Raw genomic sequence first — 17477 nt, 5'->3', positions numbered from 1 at the left:
TATTGAATAAAGCTTCAGCACTTCAAACTATTCAATACAGTCCTAAATACAATAATAGTTTAAAATGTGTTGCTGCTCCTTTAAAAACACCTATTGCATATTAACTCTGGCAAGTAGAGGATAAGAAATGCATTTTGGTCACGTTTCAAACGACAAACCAGTGAAAAGTCCCTACACCTCTCACGTGGACAAATACAGAAACACAAAGACACACACCTGTGGATGGGAACTTGACTCTTCCTGTGGTCTCCTGTTTCTTCCTCTCCCTCTTCTCTGGCAGTCTCTCTCTCTTCCTCTGTCTTTGTCTACCACAATAAACAATATTGACTCAGATGGAAAACAAAGAGATCGCCTTTCTGTCTGGCCCTTGTGACCGTCTGCCTGCCGAACTGCCTCATCACTCGACTGTCTGATCTGTCTGCATCATTGGCTCATTACAATGCATGATTACAGTGATTAATGACTGAGCGGTTATTGCAGTCATCAGCAACAGGAATCCTCAGCTACCTGACACGTAATTAATCTCGGACTGTTTTAGTACAACGCGTGTGAACATCAACAACTGTGCCAAATTAAGAAATAATACAACTGAGTGAGTCTCAGCAGGATTATTATCCACTTTGGCTGCTCTACTGACAGAAGAAACAGGATTTACTTCATTGTAAGGCTTGAAAATGTGTTCATGTTGCCAGAAAATTATCCTGAAATGTCCATGAAGGCAGTGAGTCTGAGCCTGAGGCTACAGCTAGTGGAGGTCCTCTGACTGCAGCCCTGAGTTCAGCTTCTTTTCAAATCAGGAAAATGTTATCAAAATTTAAATCAGTCCTTTCGAGTCCAAGTGGACGTTTGTGCTAAATTTGAGGATATTCACTCAAGGTCATGAAAATAAGACACAAGGTCACAATGACCTCGACTTTTGACTACCAAAATCCAACTATTTGATCACTGAGTCCAAGTGGACATTTATGCCAAATCTGAAAACTCCCTCATGGAGTTTTTGAGACATTGTGTTCCCCGGCATGGGGCGGACAGACAGACAACCCCAAAACATAATGCCTCCTGCCATGGCAACCTCTGGCACAGACATGAAAACGTGGAACCTTTTAGTGCTGGCTTACGCACATTTGGCAACTGGGTTGCCCTTTCTGGTTTTGCCTGTGAAGTAGTCTGGCATGTTGGATGCTAGTTTTAGTATAGTTATGGTAACAGACCAAAGGTTGGCAAAGGTAAGGATTTATCTTTATGAGTGATCAGGTCTACAAAATTCAATATTCTCTTCTCCTCTGCAACCCAACACTGCTGCGTCTTATCTGTTGCCAGGGCACTAAAACATTTTATTTCCTACTTCTGGAATAAATTGCTCATTCCTCTGATGAAAACATGCCAGTCTCTGGTGCAACAGAATAGAACAGAATAGATGCCATTTCAAATAAGTTTTATTTTAACCTCAAGAACAAAATATAAACCCGGCTCCAACACCCCCTTATATAATAAGCCATCGAAACTCTTCAAATATTTACAAAAGATAGAAAATAAAACATAAATAAATATAACCTGCTGCTGCTCATGAAAGACTGGTGCGGCCGCCCGGTAACACTTAAAACTGTGGCTGTTTACAACTTTCTCTCCAAAAGAAAGAGACAGCCTAGAAGAGAAATCGCAATGTTCCTATGGTCTTGGACAGTTCAGTAAAAGATAAAATCTATGTGTAAGTGAGAAAATATAATATAAGCCAGAATGTCAGCTGTTCCACTGACATAATTATAATAGGCAGAACATGACTGGTGACAGAATCCAACACAATATGAGGCGGATACTGGCACATTTTGTGGTAGGTCGTAGTTATTGCTAAAGGAAATTCAACGTGATGGATGTGAGCCTGTCCAGTAATAAATACAGCAGAGCAGTTTTGTAGGTAGAAATCAGTCTGTTGCAAAAATGAGCAAGTAACATCTTGTGTTCTGCAAGAGGAAAAAAGCAATCCGTTAACATAATGAAGAGATTGGTGCACACTGCCCTCTACTGTATACTGATGGTGAGGACAAGCACAGTCTTACTCAAGCCAATAGGGAACTCTGTAGAAGAACTACAATTAATATTTAAACAAGAATTATACATAACATTTTCCCAAAGAAGACTCTGATACAGCAATCTCACAACTTTTCAGAGTTTAGAAAATTAGCTGTAACCTAGGGATGTTTTAAAAAAGCATGATTTTTAGATGCTTCATTCATCGTACAATCCCCGTCCCTTTGAGAGTTTAAGCAGAAATTAACTGATAAATCTTGTGAGGAGTGCAAAAAGCAAAAAAATGGCATAATATGGCTTATGACGTGAAAAATATGGGTCCGAGTCATAGCAGGAGCAGCTTTGTTGTCTTACGTGAGTTTTTTTTTGTTTTGTTTTGTTTTTCACAGCTTTCAAAAGTCCAGTCTTTAAACCACAATCCTTAATCTCCATTCCAGGTGAAGCAGCTGGAAACAGCACAGCGGTTCCAGAGCAGGCACTTCAGTACTAGCTGTTCCGTTAACAGTAAGTGAGATTCAGTTCAGATGTCTTTTATTGATTGGCTATTTTTTGTGTTCTGGCCGCTCTCCGGGGCCTTGCGCGACAGGCATATGCTGCAGTGAAATGTCAGCTAACCCCTTCAGTTCCAAGTCTCGAGACGCACCAGTCGTTGCCCACAGTAATGAACAGGTCATCCAGAGAGCACTGATCCAGTGAGGTATGATCTGTTTGGGGGCTCCACGCAGGTCCACAGGTCAGTATGTCATGCATCCAAAACGTCAATTCACTTGGACTCAATTGGAAACGTTCAAGTGCTGCCTGAAACAGGAAAAAAGAGAGAATAAAGGAGTTTGTAAAACTTTCCTTTTCTTGAAATTACATTCAGAAGCTGAGGGTTGTATTATACTTGAAGACTACACAACTTTAACAGAATATCCTCTACAGATTGTGTTGCAGTGTGCAGCCCTTCCAGGATGTGGCAATGTCACAACTGCAACAATAACTCAAATTCAACCTATCACCGTAAATTCGGCACAAACACCAACACTTTTCAACGGCAAAACACACCCAGAGAAAAGACAAATCATCACAACAGAGGCTGTTGCATCCAGATCTATTATTACACATGCTGAATCAAGCCGAGTTAGATTAAATATGCATGTTCGGTGGTAACTTTAGTATGGTATAAATCTCAAACTCAGAACAGAGCGGTTACGATTAGGGTAATAGTTTCATCTTTTGACTTAGATTTTTAATGACTTAAACGACTTTCTATCCCGTAGAAATGACTTATCTTGTTTCACATCTATTAAAAATTATCATACATGTATATAAAACACAACTATTTTTGGAATTTTCTACAGAGCCACTAAGGTCCTCAAAGGTGATTTTTTTTGGCATACAAGGTAAATATGTTGTACATGTAAGTTACTATCTCATCCACACGAGATTAAGAAAAAAAATTATCTAAATTTAAATTTATCTATTAAGGCTTGTTAAAGTTAGTAAAGTGATTTTTTTTAGTGTTAACAGTCAGAAAAACAATTTATTGTGTTAGTATGACTAAAACCAGACTTTCAAAATACATGTAAACAAGTTAGTCTAACTGAAATCGTACTTAATCTTATTTCTCAAAGTGCAATTGGGAGTCGAATTACTCCTGCATGTATACAGTCAATCATCCAAGCTGGCCGAGGTGCTCTGCCCATGCTCCACAGTGTCCGCCTCAGGCTTTGACCCGGAAGTCAAATAGCATTAAATGCATAACAGAAGAAAAAAGCAGTGACAACATTGTGAATTCTAAATCTAGGGCAGAGCATTTTTGGACATACCAAATGTGAACAGTTGTGAAAGTTGTCCACCAGGGTACCAATTTGCCACTAGCTAACTGTAGCTAACTTGTTTGTCGACTGTTTGGTTTGTGACGAAATAGCTTAACCAGAAAAAGGTCCAATACCGACAAGCTGAAAGGGGGCATATTGCCACCTATCGTAGTGGAGTCGGACATACCTCAGTCAATAGATCGACTCCCCTCCTATGTTCGTATATTGGGACTAGGACAGCAGTCTAATTAAATTGCCTAGTTGAGCTATAACTGTATCTCGACTTAACTGTGCATGAAAACGTACTGAGTGATTTATATCTGAAATTTTAGTATTGTAAATAATTTCATATGCACATATTGACATAAATCTCAGTAGTTTTTATATGAATCTTGTATCTATATATGCTTTAATCTGCTTTAGATTTCAACTTGCTAAACTTTCCACCAACAATGACTCACCCTCTTCATCCGAGTCGAATCCAAAGACGTTTGAGCACTTCTGCAGTTGCTGATGACTCTGCAGCTCCTCAGCACTGTTGAACGTAGCAAAACAGTTGGCACATCGATGTCTCTGTGGAGCTGTCATAACGCAGCTCTCCTGAGGAGCGGGGCTTCTCTGAAAGGACGGGAGGAACGACAGCTGCTTCCTTCGTTTTGGCATGGTGATGTACTTCTCATCCAGGTATGCTGTGGGTGGTGGACGCATGTATGGCTTCTTGCCATACTCTGCAAGAGTATTTATCAACACTGTCGATTTTGCATCTTCACTTGCTGCTTGTCCGTTCATTGTTGGAGAGTGACCAGAGCTGTTAACTGGTTTTGTTTCCACTACAGTTTTTCCGTCTTCACCTACAGAGCTCTCCACCTTAGGCTGAACTGTGCATTTTTTCTTGACAATCTTCGTGTCACCTTCTTTTTGAACATTCTTGCGCTTCTTATTTGCCTTGTTGGGGTCTGAGTCTTTTTTGACATGAGATTTCTTGGATTTTTCCTTTTTTATTCCTTTCTCCATGCTCTCTTCTGGGGCAGTGAGTTGCAAGGTTGTTTCATTTGAGCCACTATCTGTGGCAGGAGGGGTGGAGGAACCAGAGCTGCTGACTGTTGCATCTGTTCCTTCTTTTGCTTTTCCGTCCACATCAGAAGAGCCCTCTACTACTGCTGCTGCTTTAGCCTTCACTTGTTGGTCTGGAGATTTTGACGTAGCTTTCTTTTTCAAAGCAGGTGGTTTGCTTGGATCTTTGCATGGCCGCCCTACCTCGAGTGTTTTCTTGTCCCTTTTTTTATTAATATCTTTGTGCTTCTTATTTGTCTTGCCTGAGTCTGAAGAAGCCACAATCTTTTCTTTCTTTCCTTCTTTTTTTATGTGTAATTTCTTTGAAGTTACCTTCTGTGTTTTCTCTCCTGAGATGGTGGGTGGTGCAGTTATCACATCTGAACTGTTCGTGGGGACAGCAGGCACAGCATTACCAGAGCTGCTTTGTGTTGAGTTGGTGTCTTCTGCCTTGGCTTTTCCCTCATCGGCAGAACTTTCTACAGCTGGAGCTGCTTTGGCCTCGACTTGTGGGACATCAGATGTCGGCTTGGCAGGTTTTTTCAAGGCAGGCTCTGGTTCTTTGAGAGGACATTTTTTCTTAACAATCTTTGTGCTGGCTTCGTTATCTGTAACCGTAGGTTTCTTTGACTTGCTGGAGTCTGAGGAAGCTGGTCGACTACTGTTTTCTTTAGGAGTGGAGCGTTTTTTCACTTTATGCTGTTTCTTCATTTGGTCAGCTGTTACCTTCTGTGTTTTGTCTGCTGAGGTTGAGCTGACTGACTGATTTAAACTGTCAGCTGACACCTTAGCTGAAGAGGAACCACGTGAAATCCACTTACGTTTGACATGATTCTTCTTCACCTGCCTGTTCATTGATTTCTTAGACCTTGGTTCACTGATTGATGTTTCCGTAGTTTTGACTACATCTTGGACCTGCTGACTCTTTTCCTTTTTTTGTTTTGCGTTTGTCATATTTGATGTCTCTGCTGCTTTTGGGGGGCGACCACGCCGAGCAGTTTTTATTATAACAGCCTGATTGTTTTGACCAGTGGTCTTGTTTTCATCATGCACTGCTTCCTTTGACTTGGGAGGACGCCCTCTTCTTTTTGGAAACTTTGTGTTCACTTTGACCTGCTTTTTCTTGAACTTATGCCGCACTCTGATATTGTGTTTTAACAATGATGATGAGATGACTCTGTCACTTTTCATTGTATTTGTTGCTTTTCTTAATGTTTGCCTTAATCTCAGATTAGGGCTGACTGACTGTGTGGATGTGTCCTTGTTAGAGAGATTCTTCAAGACATGTGAATCCTTTCTCTCTTTCAACAGAGACGCACTGACAGTGGTGGGAGGAGGAGCCTGGACATGTTTCTCTGTTGACGACTTATGTGTGGCTTCTCTCAATTTACTCACAGTCTTTTCAGTAGTGGTAGCAGTTGCATCTTTTGGCTTATGATCCGTCCTTTTCTTCCCATCCGGTGTGTTATCATGTTTGTCACCTGTTTGCTCATTTGTATACTTGTCTTGTTTAGAAGGTCTGGAAGCATAGTGCTCTCTTTCGTGAAGGTTCAGTGCCCAAAGACAAATAAATAGCTGCGAACAACCAGGGAGGCAGCACACTGCCTGCAGCGGACTGTGCCTCCTGGCGTGGCGTCTCATTTCCATTCCAGTTTTGAACCTCGCAGAACAACCCTGATGAAGGCAAGGATGCCGCGGAGTCAGTCTGTGTCTTTCAACGTGGTGTTGAAAATGTTTGAAACTCCACATAACCCTCATGCAACTACTACATTTGTTGTTTCCTACACGGAACGCCAGTTTTAGAGGTTTGACCTCACCATAGTGCTCTTCGAGAGCATGGTAAAGGAGTGCAACACGGTTCTTTGACAGGTCTGTAAACCACGAACAACCCTCTGCAGGACAGCAGAGTTTCTCTTGCGGCTCAACATTTTTCTCCTCAGCAACTTTCCCACTTTGCTTTGTGGTTGTCTTCGGGACCCGCTGAGATTCCATCTCCTTCGTTTTATCATGAGCAGAAGAATCTACCTGCACTGATGTTGCAGAGGAATTCATCTCTATATCTTTGTTTTTTTGCAACCTGGAATGCTCAGCTCTATTATTTGTTCTTTCTTTAGAGATCTGCTGTGAAGGAGGCTGCTTAGCTTCTGAGTTAAAGGTGTCCTTTCTTGGTCTGCCCAGCCCTTTCTTTTTGCCAATATGTCCATTCACCTTGTGAACAGGAGTTTTGCTATTAAGGTGCTTCGATGGATGTTGTCTCTTTTCATGTAAAGACTGACTATCTACAGGCTCTTCATTGGATCTTAACTTTCTAGATCCAGATGGTGTTGAATCTGGAAGGCTTACTGATTTGGGAGAGTCAGTAGATTTCTTCAGCCTCCCACTAGAACGGCGCCCAGAAGACACAGTTGAGGTCTTTGCTTTGGCGCAAGTCTTAGGTGTGGAAATGTCTTTGGTCCCAGAGACTGACTTTTCTTGAGCTCTGTTACCAGCTGACTCTTTGATCTTCTTTAGCTTCTCAATATGGTCAGACAGGTGCATCATGGCCAAGAGGTCATCTTTGAAGATCGTCCCACAGAACATGCACTCGTCTTTACGATAATGGAACATAGCATGTGCAACTACGCGACTTCCCTTAAAGTCCTTGTTGCAGAAGGTACAACAGTACTCCAGCTTGGATTCCTCTGATTGCGGTAGTTCACTGTTTTCAGGTGTTTCTGGATCGATATCCTGAGTTGCTTCTTTCTTCCCTTGCACATCAGCAACTACAGAGCAGCTGGAGGTAGTGCGTTTGTGAGGAACTTTAGATTTACTTCTTGCTGTTGACTCATTAGAAGCACCGTCCTCTGGAACTGGCTGTTTGTGATTTTCCAGATCTCGACTAAGTGCCTCAGGTGCAAGTTCAGTAACCATTTCTGTTACTAAAGTCAGAGCAGATATGTCATTTATACTGTCCTGATCTTTAGGTGTATAAGTAGTTTCCCCACCTGAGTCATTTTCACAAGGCACATTTCCTGTTGTGAGTTTGGGTGACACATCTGTGATGTCCACCTCAGAAATGTTCTTGCTGACAGTGGTGAGCACCTCTGGGATGTCTGCTGTGGCCTGAGCTACCGGATTTTTGCCAGTTTCAGCCTGAGAGGGTAGTGACTTCAGTTCTTGCATACCATCTCTAGGAACATCTTGAGACTGTGACGCTGTGGGATCAGCAGCTCCAGTGTTTGAAATGTTGGTCATATTTGAGACTGGATGGGTTTTATCAGTAGCTACCATCTGATTGTTGTCCACAGTTGCAGTTTGCATGACCTCAGCTGAAGTTGTGGTTTTTGAGGTGTCTTTAACAGCTTTAGAGACCTCATCTAAACCTGGAGATTGAGTCACTTTTGCTGCTGTTGATGCAATAGTGACTTTCATCTCAACAGCAGACTCTTCGCAGAGCTCCCTTGCTGCAGCTATGGACTGTGCTTGCAGGACCTTATCCAAAGTTGGAGTTTCTGTACCTTCAGTTGCTACTGTTTTCTGTGACGCTTTGGTAGCTTTCATCTCAGCAGCAAATTTTTCAGAAAGCTCTCCTCCTGAAAATGTCTTTCTTGAGGCTGCTTTTGTAGTCCGAGCCTGAGGGACTTTTTCTAAAACTGGGGATCCTGTGACTTCAGTTGCTGCTCGTGTCTGAGAGGCAACTCCACCTTTCATCTCAGCAGCAGGCCTTTCACAGCACTCTTTCTCTGGCTCTTTTGGAGGACTTCCTTGCACGGAGGAACGTGTGATTGTTGATACTGAGCCTTGAATATTCGGCACGTTACCTTTTCCTTTTTGCCGCCGAGTATAACAGTGCAACTGTTGTATGAGCATAGTTGCATCCCGCGCTCTAAGAATCACCTCTTTGCGATGTACGGTCTTTACAGGTTGTGATGTGACAGGAATCTTCACTGTAGGTCTGTAAAGGAGCACTTGAGGGATACTTCTCTGTCTGCTGCAAGAGTCCTCAGTAAATGTTCCCATGAGTTCATTGTCTGGAAGGGAGAGCTCAAGAATTACCTGTGGCAAAGCAGCTGGTTTAACAGAGTCCAAAGAACACCCTTTCTGGGGCTTGCTGTTGTTTTCCCTTGCCATTAAATGCAAATTTATTGAAGGTTTGTGTTTTGCATTGTTCTTGAGCTCACCAGTATGAGGCCTCTTCATGACAGAGGATCGATGGTGCTTTTGATGTCTCAACCCATGCTTTTTGATGTTTGGAAGAACATTATTCTCTCCAAGAGTTCCCGAGTCTTCCAGAAGCCACCTGGGTTTTCTAATCCTCCGTTTTGGCGGGTTCTTCTCTGAGAGTCGAGTAGTGCGCCTCAGTTCACCATTGTCCTGCAGTCTGTCTAGCTGCCAAAATGAACGCCTCAAAGGCTTGGATGATGCATCCTTCAAAGGTTGTGCCCCTTGGTTGCCTTTCCTCTTTCCAGTGTGGTCAACATTTAGTTGTGTTTTGCCTTGACCCACCTTAAGTCTCTTGGATGCAGTGTCCTCTTTATGATGTCTGTCGTCTTTGAGGTGCCGCTTTTTAGCTGCCACCCCTTTACGTCCTCTCTGACATACTGATGTGCTTGATCGGGAAACAGGTTCTTTGGTGCAATAGCTCAGGATCCATTTGTCCTCCATGATCTCTTCAAGGGCAGCACTGACCACCTTCTCACTCATCAGCTTCAAACAGTTGGTCCGCAAAGCAATGAGATTCCAAAACTCTGGGTCAAAATACAGGTCCTTTTTCAAGACCTGAGAAGAGAAAGAAAAAGAAAATGTTTTGGTACTTCAATATGGAAAAACCCAAGCAACAATGCATATCTGAACTGACAAAGAGTCTGAAACAGCGCCTCTTCTCTGTCATGATTTATTAAAAAGGTGCTCTACCTGCAGGGTTTCAAAGCGAACATGATTTGGGATTGGGCTGTACTCCACATGGTACTCCTGATCGGGCTGCATGTAAAGAAGGTACACCATCTTGTATGTCTCAACAGTGCGTTCGAGGAAGAAGACAAGAAGAGCACATGCCCTGCAAACCTCCAGGTCATTGGGAAGCAGGCCAGCAATGGTTTTGTAGATCAGGGACTTGGTTATGACATCACAGGGAAAGCAAGACCCCAGGGCATTAGCACACAGCTCCACGCAGAACTGGACACCATCTTCACCAAGCTAGTGAGATACAAACAAAGGCTGAATCCATTCAATACTTATAGAAATCTTAACATCTTAGCAAATGTATGGAAATTAAAATAATACACTGCAGTTCAAATGTGTCTCACCTCCTGAAGTATGGCTCTGATGAATGGGAAGATCGAGTTGACATTGGTGGCAGAGAGCATCAGCTGATGACTATCCTCGAGCAGAGCTTGCTTGGACGTATTCAACCGACTGTGAAGTTTACTCCATATGAAGACAAGATCACTGCAAAGAAAAGGGTTAAACATTGTTCATAAGGTCTAAACGCACTGAAAGCTCCTGATGCATGCCTTTTAAAGTACACCTGTTGTTTTAAGTGACTGAACACGCACCAAAAGCTTTATGAGGCGCGTCAAACTGCTGCGATGCCCCTCCTGTAACCTGATTTTGTATTGCCAAAAGAGGACCCAGTGACCAAAGGCAGTGAGACAAAGAGGAGGGACTGAGAGACAGAGTGGCAGATGTGTAGCGAAAGTGCACAACACTTCTGGGCAACAGCTGACATTAGCTCTGTTAGCTTAGCTTAAAACTTTATGAACAACACTAGTGTAATTCTGCAATGCTCCACTGCTCACAGCTGTTCTACTATAGATCTTAACCATTGTGTTGCCACATTTTAGATACTAAAAATAGGAAAAAATAAAAGTTTAGACCCTTGGCAGTTATGTTAGCATAACAGACCCACCCCGTATCATCATGAACATTTAAGCCCCGTTTCCACCAAACATTTTCAGTATGGTACCTTTGGAACTGAAAGTACCCTTCAGACATTGTATCTAGACCCTAGCGTTTCCACCACAAACTGTACTTTAAATGTGGGCGGGGTTATTGTCACTCAGTGCTCCATCCAGCATTCACTGTACAAAACAGGCTACAGTGAGAGTCTCTGGCCCCAGTCTAGAGCAAGTATCTGGTTCAGTCGTGCTGGGGTACTGTAGAAACATGGTGGTGCAACATGGCAGACTACGCGAATGAGGACCTGCTCCCAATGTAAATTTAAACAGCTCATTCTAAAGTAATGAAAACACAATTGTTCTTATTGTCAGACGAGTATACACTAAAGTAATCATACTTATTGCGTTACTTGCAATTTCTACCAATATTTACCCCTAAATCCTACACACTGGACCTTTAAGTGACTTTCACCCACCTGGAAGAAAAAATTAAAGGGGGAACGTTATGGCTGGTTCATAGTGGCTTTTACTGGTGTTATATTGCCAACCAATGAATAAAAGTAGCAGAAGTAGGCACCCAACAGTGGCCCTCCTGCCTTATGTAACATCCTAGGCTTCTCAAATAGAGATTTCTGTGGCACATCCATTCTTGCTTTTAGTGTGTTTGGGCCTGTAATGCTTACTTAAATGGGGAGGCCTTAGTTGGTGTTAAAAACTGACTTCTCATTAAATTAGCATCAGATTTACTTACCACAAATAGTACATGTCTCCCCTGCGGAGCTGCTGAGAGAGGAAGGCTCTGCTGAGGACGAGTAGCAACTCATCCTTTTCCTCACACTCCAAACTACAGATGATGTGAATTGCATCTTTTCCATTAAATTCAGCCACCTGAAAATCAGAGGACAATGAAAGCATTAGTTTCGGCCAAATATAGGTCTCATACGTAAAATATTGGTATAATTGTGTGGTAGCTAAGCAACAACAACGATTAAAACAGACTGAAGCTAAAATTCTCGCCATTTGACTGAAAGACACTAGTCTTCGGCATTCAGTCACCCCACCCACCTCTTTATGTAGGCGGTCATGCTGTGAAGTTTTGCAAAGCCACATGAGGTAGACCTGGAGGAAGAACAAGTGCTGTCCTGCAGTGGGATGCTGAGCACAACACTTAGCCAGGGACACAGCCTCGCTGACCCGCTCACAGGATAAGAGGTAGCGCACCCGGAGCTCAAAGAACACCGGCAGCTCAGAGCTGATGTACCCATCCACTGAGGAACAGTAAAGACACCAGAGGACAGAGATAAGGTTTGAGTTTACTTTGTTACTGCTGAAAAGATTAGCAGGAATTACAAGGAACAATCAATGAAGACAAACTATTTCAAGCAAAGGTTTTCCGATAAACTGCACTTTGGAGGAGGAGGAGTCCAATTCGGCTACAAACTGGAGTCTACAGCTTTGATTTATGCCTCAACATGAGACATAAAAACACTTTGCCAACTCAATTAGTCAGTGTTGGGCATATTACAACCATGTTACCTACCTTCACTCTGAGGTAAACTGGACTCACTGAGGATTGCCTGTAAGGCTGCGCCGGCCCAAGGCCCACCGCCTTGAACCAAACGCTCCACCTGAAGTAAGTGAACATTCTGATGCCTCGCGAGGGCCAAGTTGTGACATTCCTGAGAGGGCATGAGGACAAAAGGAGCTTCTTAAAGCACTAATATTTCAATTAAGAGCACCAAAATCCTGTATTACAATAATCCAAACAGGTACAGCGCAAAATAAAAAACACCGTTCTATTAAGAAGATGATCTGCACTTCATGCTCACCTGGAATGTAACAGTGAATTGTTTCAGCGGCTCCTGATGGAAGTCCTTCTGGTCAATGAACAGCAACAACTCAAAAATGCTCCTGTGAGGAGATCAAAATGGTTTAGCTTCCATATATGAATACACATTTTCACACAGAATCATTATAACTTTAATCTGAGTATTCATAGAAATTCAATTATTTGCATGGTTGTAAAAGCACAAACTGTGAGAGAGGCACAGGAATTCACTTAATTGAGAAGCTTTGGGAAACCCTGGGGGAGACAGGATGGAGGATGGAGGGTTCACGGATGGAGTAAGGTCAACAGCTGGCAGCATGCCAGGGGGTTTTCCTGGCTCACAAATGTGTTTGGTTGAGCCAACAAACAATCAACTTTAAATTCCATAAAAGTTGCCAGCAACTGTCCCCAGATATACAAGAGTATTTCAGAGGTGGACGACTAAATGTATAAAAACAAAGGTTTTATTTGACTTATATATGAATATTCTTATTGTTTTCTGTATGTAATAGATTTGAAAGTTTAAGTCTCCATCTCCATGACAGTGGCAATTGAACTGTAAGTGATTTCAAAGGATTTTTCCCTGTGGTTATTACATAATACTTGTGTGTAAGTATATAGAGTTAATGCCTTGTCTTATCAATGTCTCATGTTTTTTCCTGGGGGTGTGTGATGTCTGATGAATTATGTGTGCTTTTTCAAGGGCACATTGTGCAAGGACACTTCCCTAAGGGGCAATAAAGGGTTCCATTCACTGATTCACAATTAAACTGATGTGAAACTTGGCTGTGAAGCAAAACTTGAGAAAGCAGAAACCACAAAACAACGGTAAAATGTAATTCCAGCCTACTGTCTTCCTCAAAGTGAGATGCTATTGCAAATTCACCTAGTTGTTTAAAGAGGTGTATTCCCATCAGCAGTAACATGGTCATGACTGGTGCAGCAAGTCTACGTGACAATAATGCGTATGTGGCTGGAAACCACAAGCTTCCACCTGACTCCTTCACTGTGAGGAAGTGACTGCAACAACACATATATGTTGCTGTGTAAGTTGGAATACTGTTTAGCAAACACAAGTACAGTTACAGATAATCTCTTTGGAAAACAACTCTAAATCACAGCACTTAAGTGTCATTGCTTTCATCTGATTTATTGTCACTGCAGTTGTTTGAAAGCAGCGAGTCAAAGGAGGGGTCCTTGTGTACTTACAAAGCCAGACTGCTGAGTGTGTGGAGCACGTGATCACAGTTTGGTGTGAAGAAGGTGGAGGCTCGAGTGAAGTGGCAGAGACTTATCTCAAGGATCCTGAGCTGAGGCAGCGGCACCTGCCAGCGAGAGGCATACTCTTCCACCAGCTGCACAGAGGGAAGACAAAACAGAGACAAGGTTACAAGGACAATTAACAGTTTGTGCTCTTTAGCATGTTTAAGTCTGCGGTTATGTGTTAACTGCAGTTGCAGGTATGATGCTACTCTCACATAGCCAGATCTATCTCACATGTTGTTTTAGCACGATGCAAGAAGCAACACCAACCTTGGAGCCTGCAACCAATACATTAAAACATCTTTTAATGGTTTTTTTGCATCATTTTCTTTTGCGAGGATGTAGACCTTAAATGCAAGTACTCACCTCTCCACCAAAACAAGTTTCCATCACTGCAACCTGGGCTTAGCACCACCCAAAACAACTGTGATGGTTTATAGAAATACAGACAACCACAGCATTTTTTACCCTTATTGCAGGAGTATGATGGGTTCAGTCAGTCCTTTCTCCAGCACTGGCACAGCATGAGTCAGGTCTGGCTATGTGAGGCTAGCATGATGGTGACACAACAGAAACAAGGCTCATGCCAGTGACATTTACCCAGTGTTACCAATACAAACCATTTGGTGCTGCCACAAGAATTTTGTTTTCAGCCTTCAAATACTTTGATTTCCTGTTTTTCTCTGTTTTGTAATCTAACAAAATCTTTGGAATTTGGACTGTTGATTAGACAATACAATAAATTTTAGGACCTTGGAGCCCTACCCCTTGCAGCCATACAACCAATACCTAGCAGTGTTGTCAAAAACAGCGATTAATCAATAAATGCCAATTCTGAATATCACAAACAGTTTCCATATTTTCCCACACTTGATACTGGCAGCAGCTACACTTTCCTGCTCCTTCTTATTGTGAATATTCACTGCAGTCATTCTGCTGTTCTCAGCTACTAACCAAGAAAAGCCTTTGACATGTTATAGCCTTGTTATTTTCATCTTTTAATGACAGTATGCCCTCAGTGTCAGTACTTCCCCACGGTATTCAAAAATCGATATTTTTCAAGGTGTTGTATTGAAGTTGGACATTATAGTATCGTGACAATACTAATATCTAGATAACATTAAATTAAGACGAGAGAAAACAGACTGCTGCCTAACTCATCCATTACCCCAACAGCAACTAATACATGGGGAAAATCAGCATGGCTGAGCCACATCTTTTATTATATTGACGGAGTGATGGTACATCTGCAGCTTTCCCCATTAACACACCTTTGCTACAATGCACAGCCTGTTAATAAGGGAGATATTCGCACATCCAGCTATCCCAGATGCAGGTGGGTTGAAAATTTTCTCTTGAGTCTTGCAAGGAAGATCCCACACATTGCTCTTGCTCAGCACAACAAATTATTGGTTGTACTAACACATATTTACACCATTTTTTACGGCACTGATTTTAAATAGATATTGTTCCGCCCATTTCATGTGCACAGGTGTGGGACAATTGGTAACCTGCTGTGGGTGTGATTCTCAGTAACTGACAGGAACATGTGTATCCTCTGTCACATCATATTCCACATATATAAAAGAAAGAAAACATAAAAACTCCTTACACAGTTAAGTCTACTTACAAAAATCTGCTGATCTTATTCATGCCCTACTTGAATCTAGAGTGTATTATAAGTTGGTCTTTCAAGATCCCAAGATCCCTTATAGCATACCTATTCCTTATAGATACCTTATAACATGACACTACAGTGCACAACCAAAATGGGACATGTAGGGCTCCTTTACAGATTCTCACAGCTGACCTGTCAAATTCCTGGAATACAATGTGCTTACATTGCCCTCTAATGGTGAAGACCCAAGACATCACTCTTGTACACCTCTGGAATCCTTCGAATGTCAACAATGTTGCTCCCAGGCCTTTGTCCAATCACTAGTTTTCTACTAAATTACAATGCCGTAGATAATGAAGCATCACAACTTCAGTTTCGCATGTTATATGATTCAAAAGGCTCAACCTTACAAATTTACAGTTTGGATGGCCAATAGCTCTGCAGCTAAATAAGAATTGATATATTGGATGTGTTAACAGGAAACTGATTGTTTTCCAATGTTAGCACTTAGGTTTAGCACACTGCTTATGACTCTCTTCAATAACCATCACAGATATACTAATAATCACAGACAACTGACATTCAAATGCACCTTTTCGTGATATGTTTTGCCTAGTTTCATGGTACTATAAAATATTCAGGATGTGCAGTCATTTTGTGATATCTGAAATGATGTTATGTATCCCTACAAAGGTACATTTGCAGTTACATGTCCTGTTGCTGGTTAAGACGCATAACTTTGCCATTTCCGAAGTCTGGCTTTGTAGCAAGTGATTTATAATGCAGGCTAATTTTGTTAATTGCATAACAATTTTAAGTTGAAGGTTAGCTAATATCTGCTAAATTACTAATTTGTTTTATAATTACCAAACGCGTTGAAGACGTGCAAAAAGTTGTCCAGTTGCCAGTTCGGTAAACATGCAGCGGACTAACTAAGCTAACTTGAAGGCAATTTCTAGGCTAACTGGCTCAAACAATTAGCAGTTAGCTTGCTAGCTGAACATTGACCAACCATTATTAAAATATGACTGATTTACTGTCTTGGACGCTTCGATAACATCACTTAAACACGAGGCTGCGTTATTTGACATAATGTTTAACAGGCGTTACGGTGATATATTTGTTTTAAAAGCGACTACGACTTGTTAGCTAGATGCTAACGAGCCTAACCGCTAATGCTAGCCGTGTAGCGGCCAGTTCTGGGGGAGGGGAGTCGGCTAACATACATGCTCTTGTCTTCGACAACAAGCCTGTCACCAACTTCAGCCACGGGTCCTTACCTTGCTAAAGTCAGAGCAGAACGCTTTACTATCGGCCCGCAGTTCATCACTTGAGTAGCGGCGCAACAAACTCTGCAAATGTTTGTCGAGCCCCTCTAACTCGTACACACAGCCCTCCTCCGCCATACTGCCTGTCTAGCCTCGCTCGTAGCAGCTACATCGCCACGGTCAACAACTAGCACTGACAGTGCTGATTGGATACTGCCAACTGCTCCTTTCCCAACCCGGCGTGCACCGGAGGAGAGACTGTTAGGGCGGAGTCTGAGCTCCGCAATTAAAACAGATTGCCTCAAATGAAGCCCCGCAGAGACGGTGTTGTAAGTGGCTCATTACGTGCGATACAAACCACATGGCAGACACAAACACAGCGCGTTAATGACGGTTAATATCTGCGTTCACGGCCCATTGTATAAACTTGGAAAAATGATTAACGGAGCTCTTAGAGGGTCATTCTAATGTTAATAACCGCAAAATACATAAATATGAATTAATTAATACGATTGTCATTATGTTTTAAGGATGATTTACATGCTATTTATATGATATATACAATTATATTGCACTATATTTACATGATTAAGGTGATTCATAATCACCTTAACAGTATTTTTTGTTAGTAGGATAATAAGAGGTCTGAAGTGGACAAAAAAAATAAATAAATAATAAAACATGAATATTTTTTACTGTAATAAATAATAGTAGAAATAATAAATAAAAAATAAATACATA

At 41.9% G+C, this 17477-nt stretch overlaps 1 protein-coding gene across 1 annotated transcript; it reads right to left on the bottom strand.

Annotated features, from left to right (window-relative positions):
* Positions 1-1418: 1418 nt before the first annotated feature.
* Positions 1419-16940, bottom strand: LOC117255280 (uncharacterized). Its single transcript, XM_033624015.2, has 10 exons — positions 16749-16940; positions 13797-13942; positions 12589-12670; positions 12300-12438; positions 11825-12027; positions 11511-11647; positions 10169-10310; positions 9777-10058; positions 4292-9641; positions 1419-2826 (listed from the first exon to the last, which is right to left on the bottom strand). The coding sequence occupies exons 1-10, from the start codon at positions 16872-16874 to the stop codon at positions 2816-2818; spliced, it is 6618 nt and encodes a 2205-aa protein (XP_033479906.2). The 5' UTR covers positions 16875-16940; the 3' UTR covers positions 1419-2815.
* Positions 16941-17477: the final 537 nt, after the last annotated feature.

Source organism: Epinephelus lanceolatus, chromosome 24 (genome assembly GCF_041903045.1).
Source record: "Epinephelus lanceolatus isolate andai-2023 chromosome 24, ASM4190304v1, whole genome shotgun sequence".
In the NCBI taxonomy this organism is placed as follows: domain Eukaryota; kingdom Metazoa; phylum Chordata; class Actinopteri; order Perciformes; family Serranidae; genus Epinephelus; species Epinephelus lanceolatus.
This window is presented reverse-complemented; position numbering and strand designations above follow the sequence as displayed.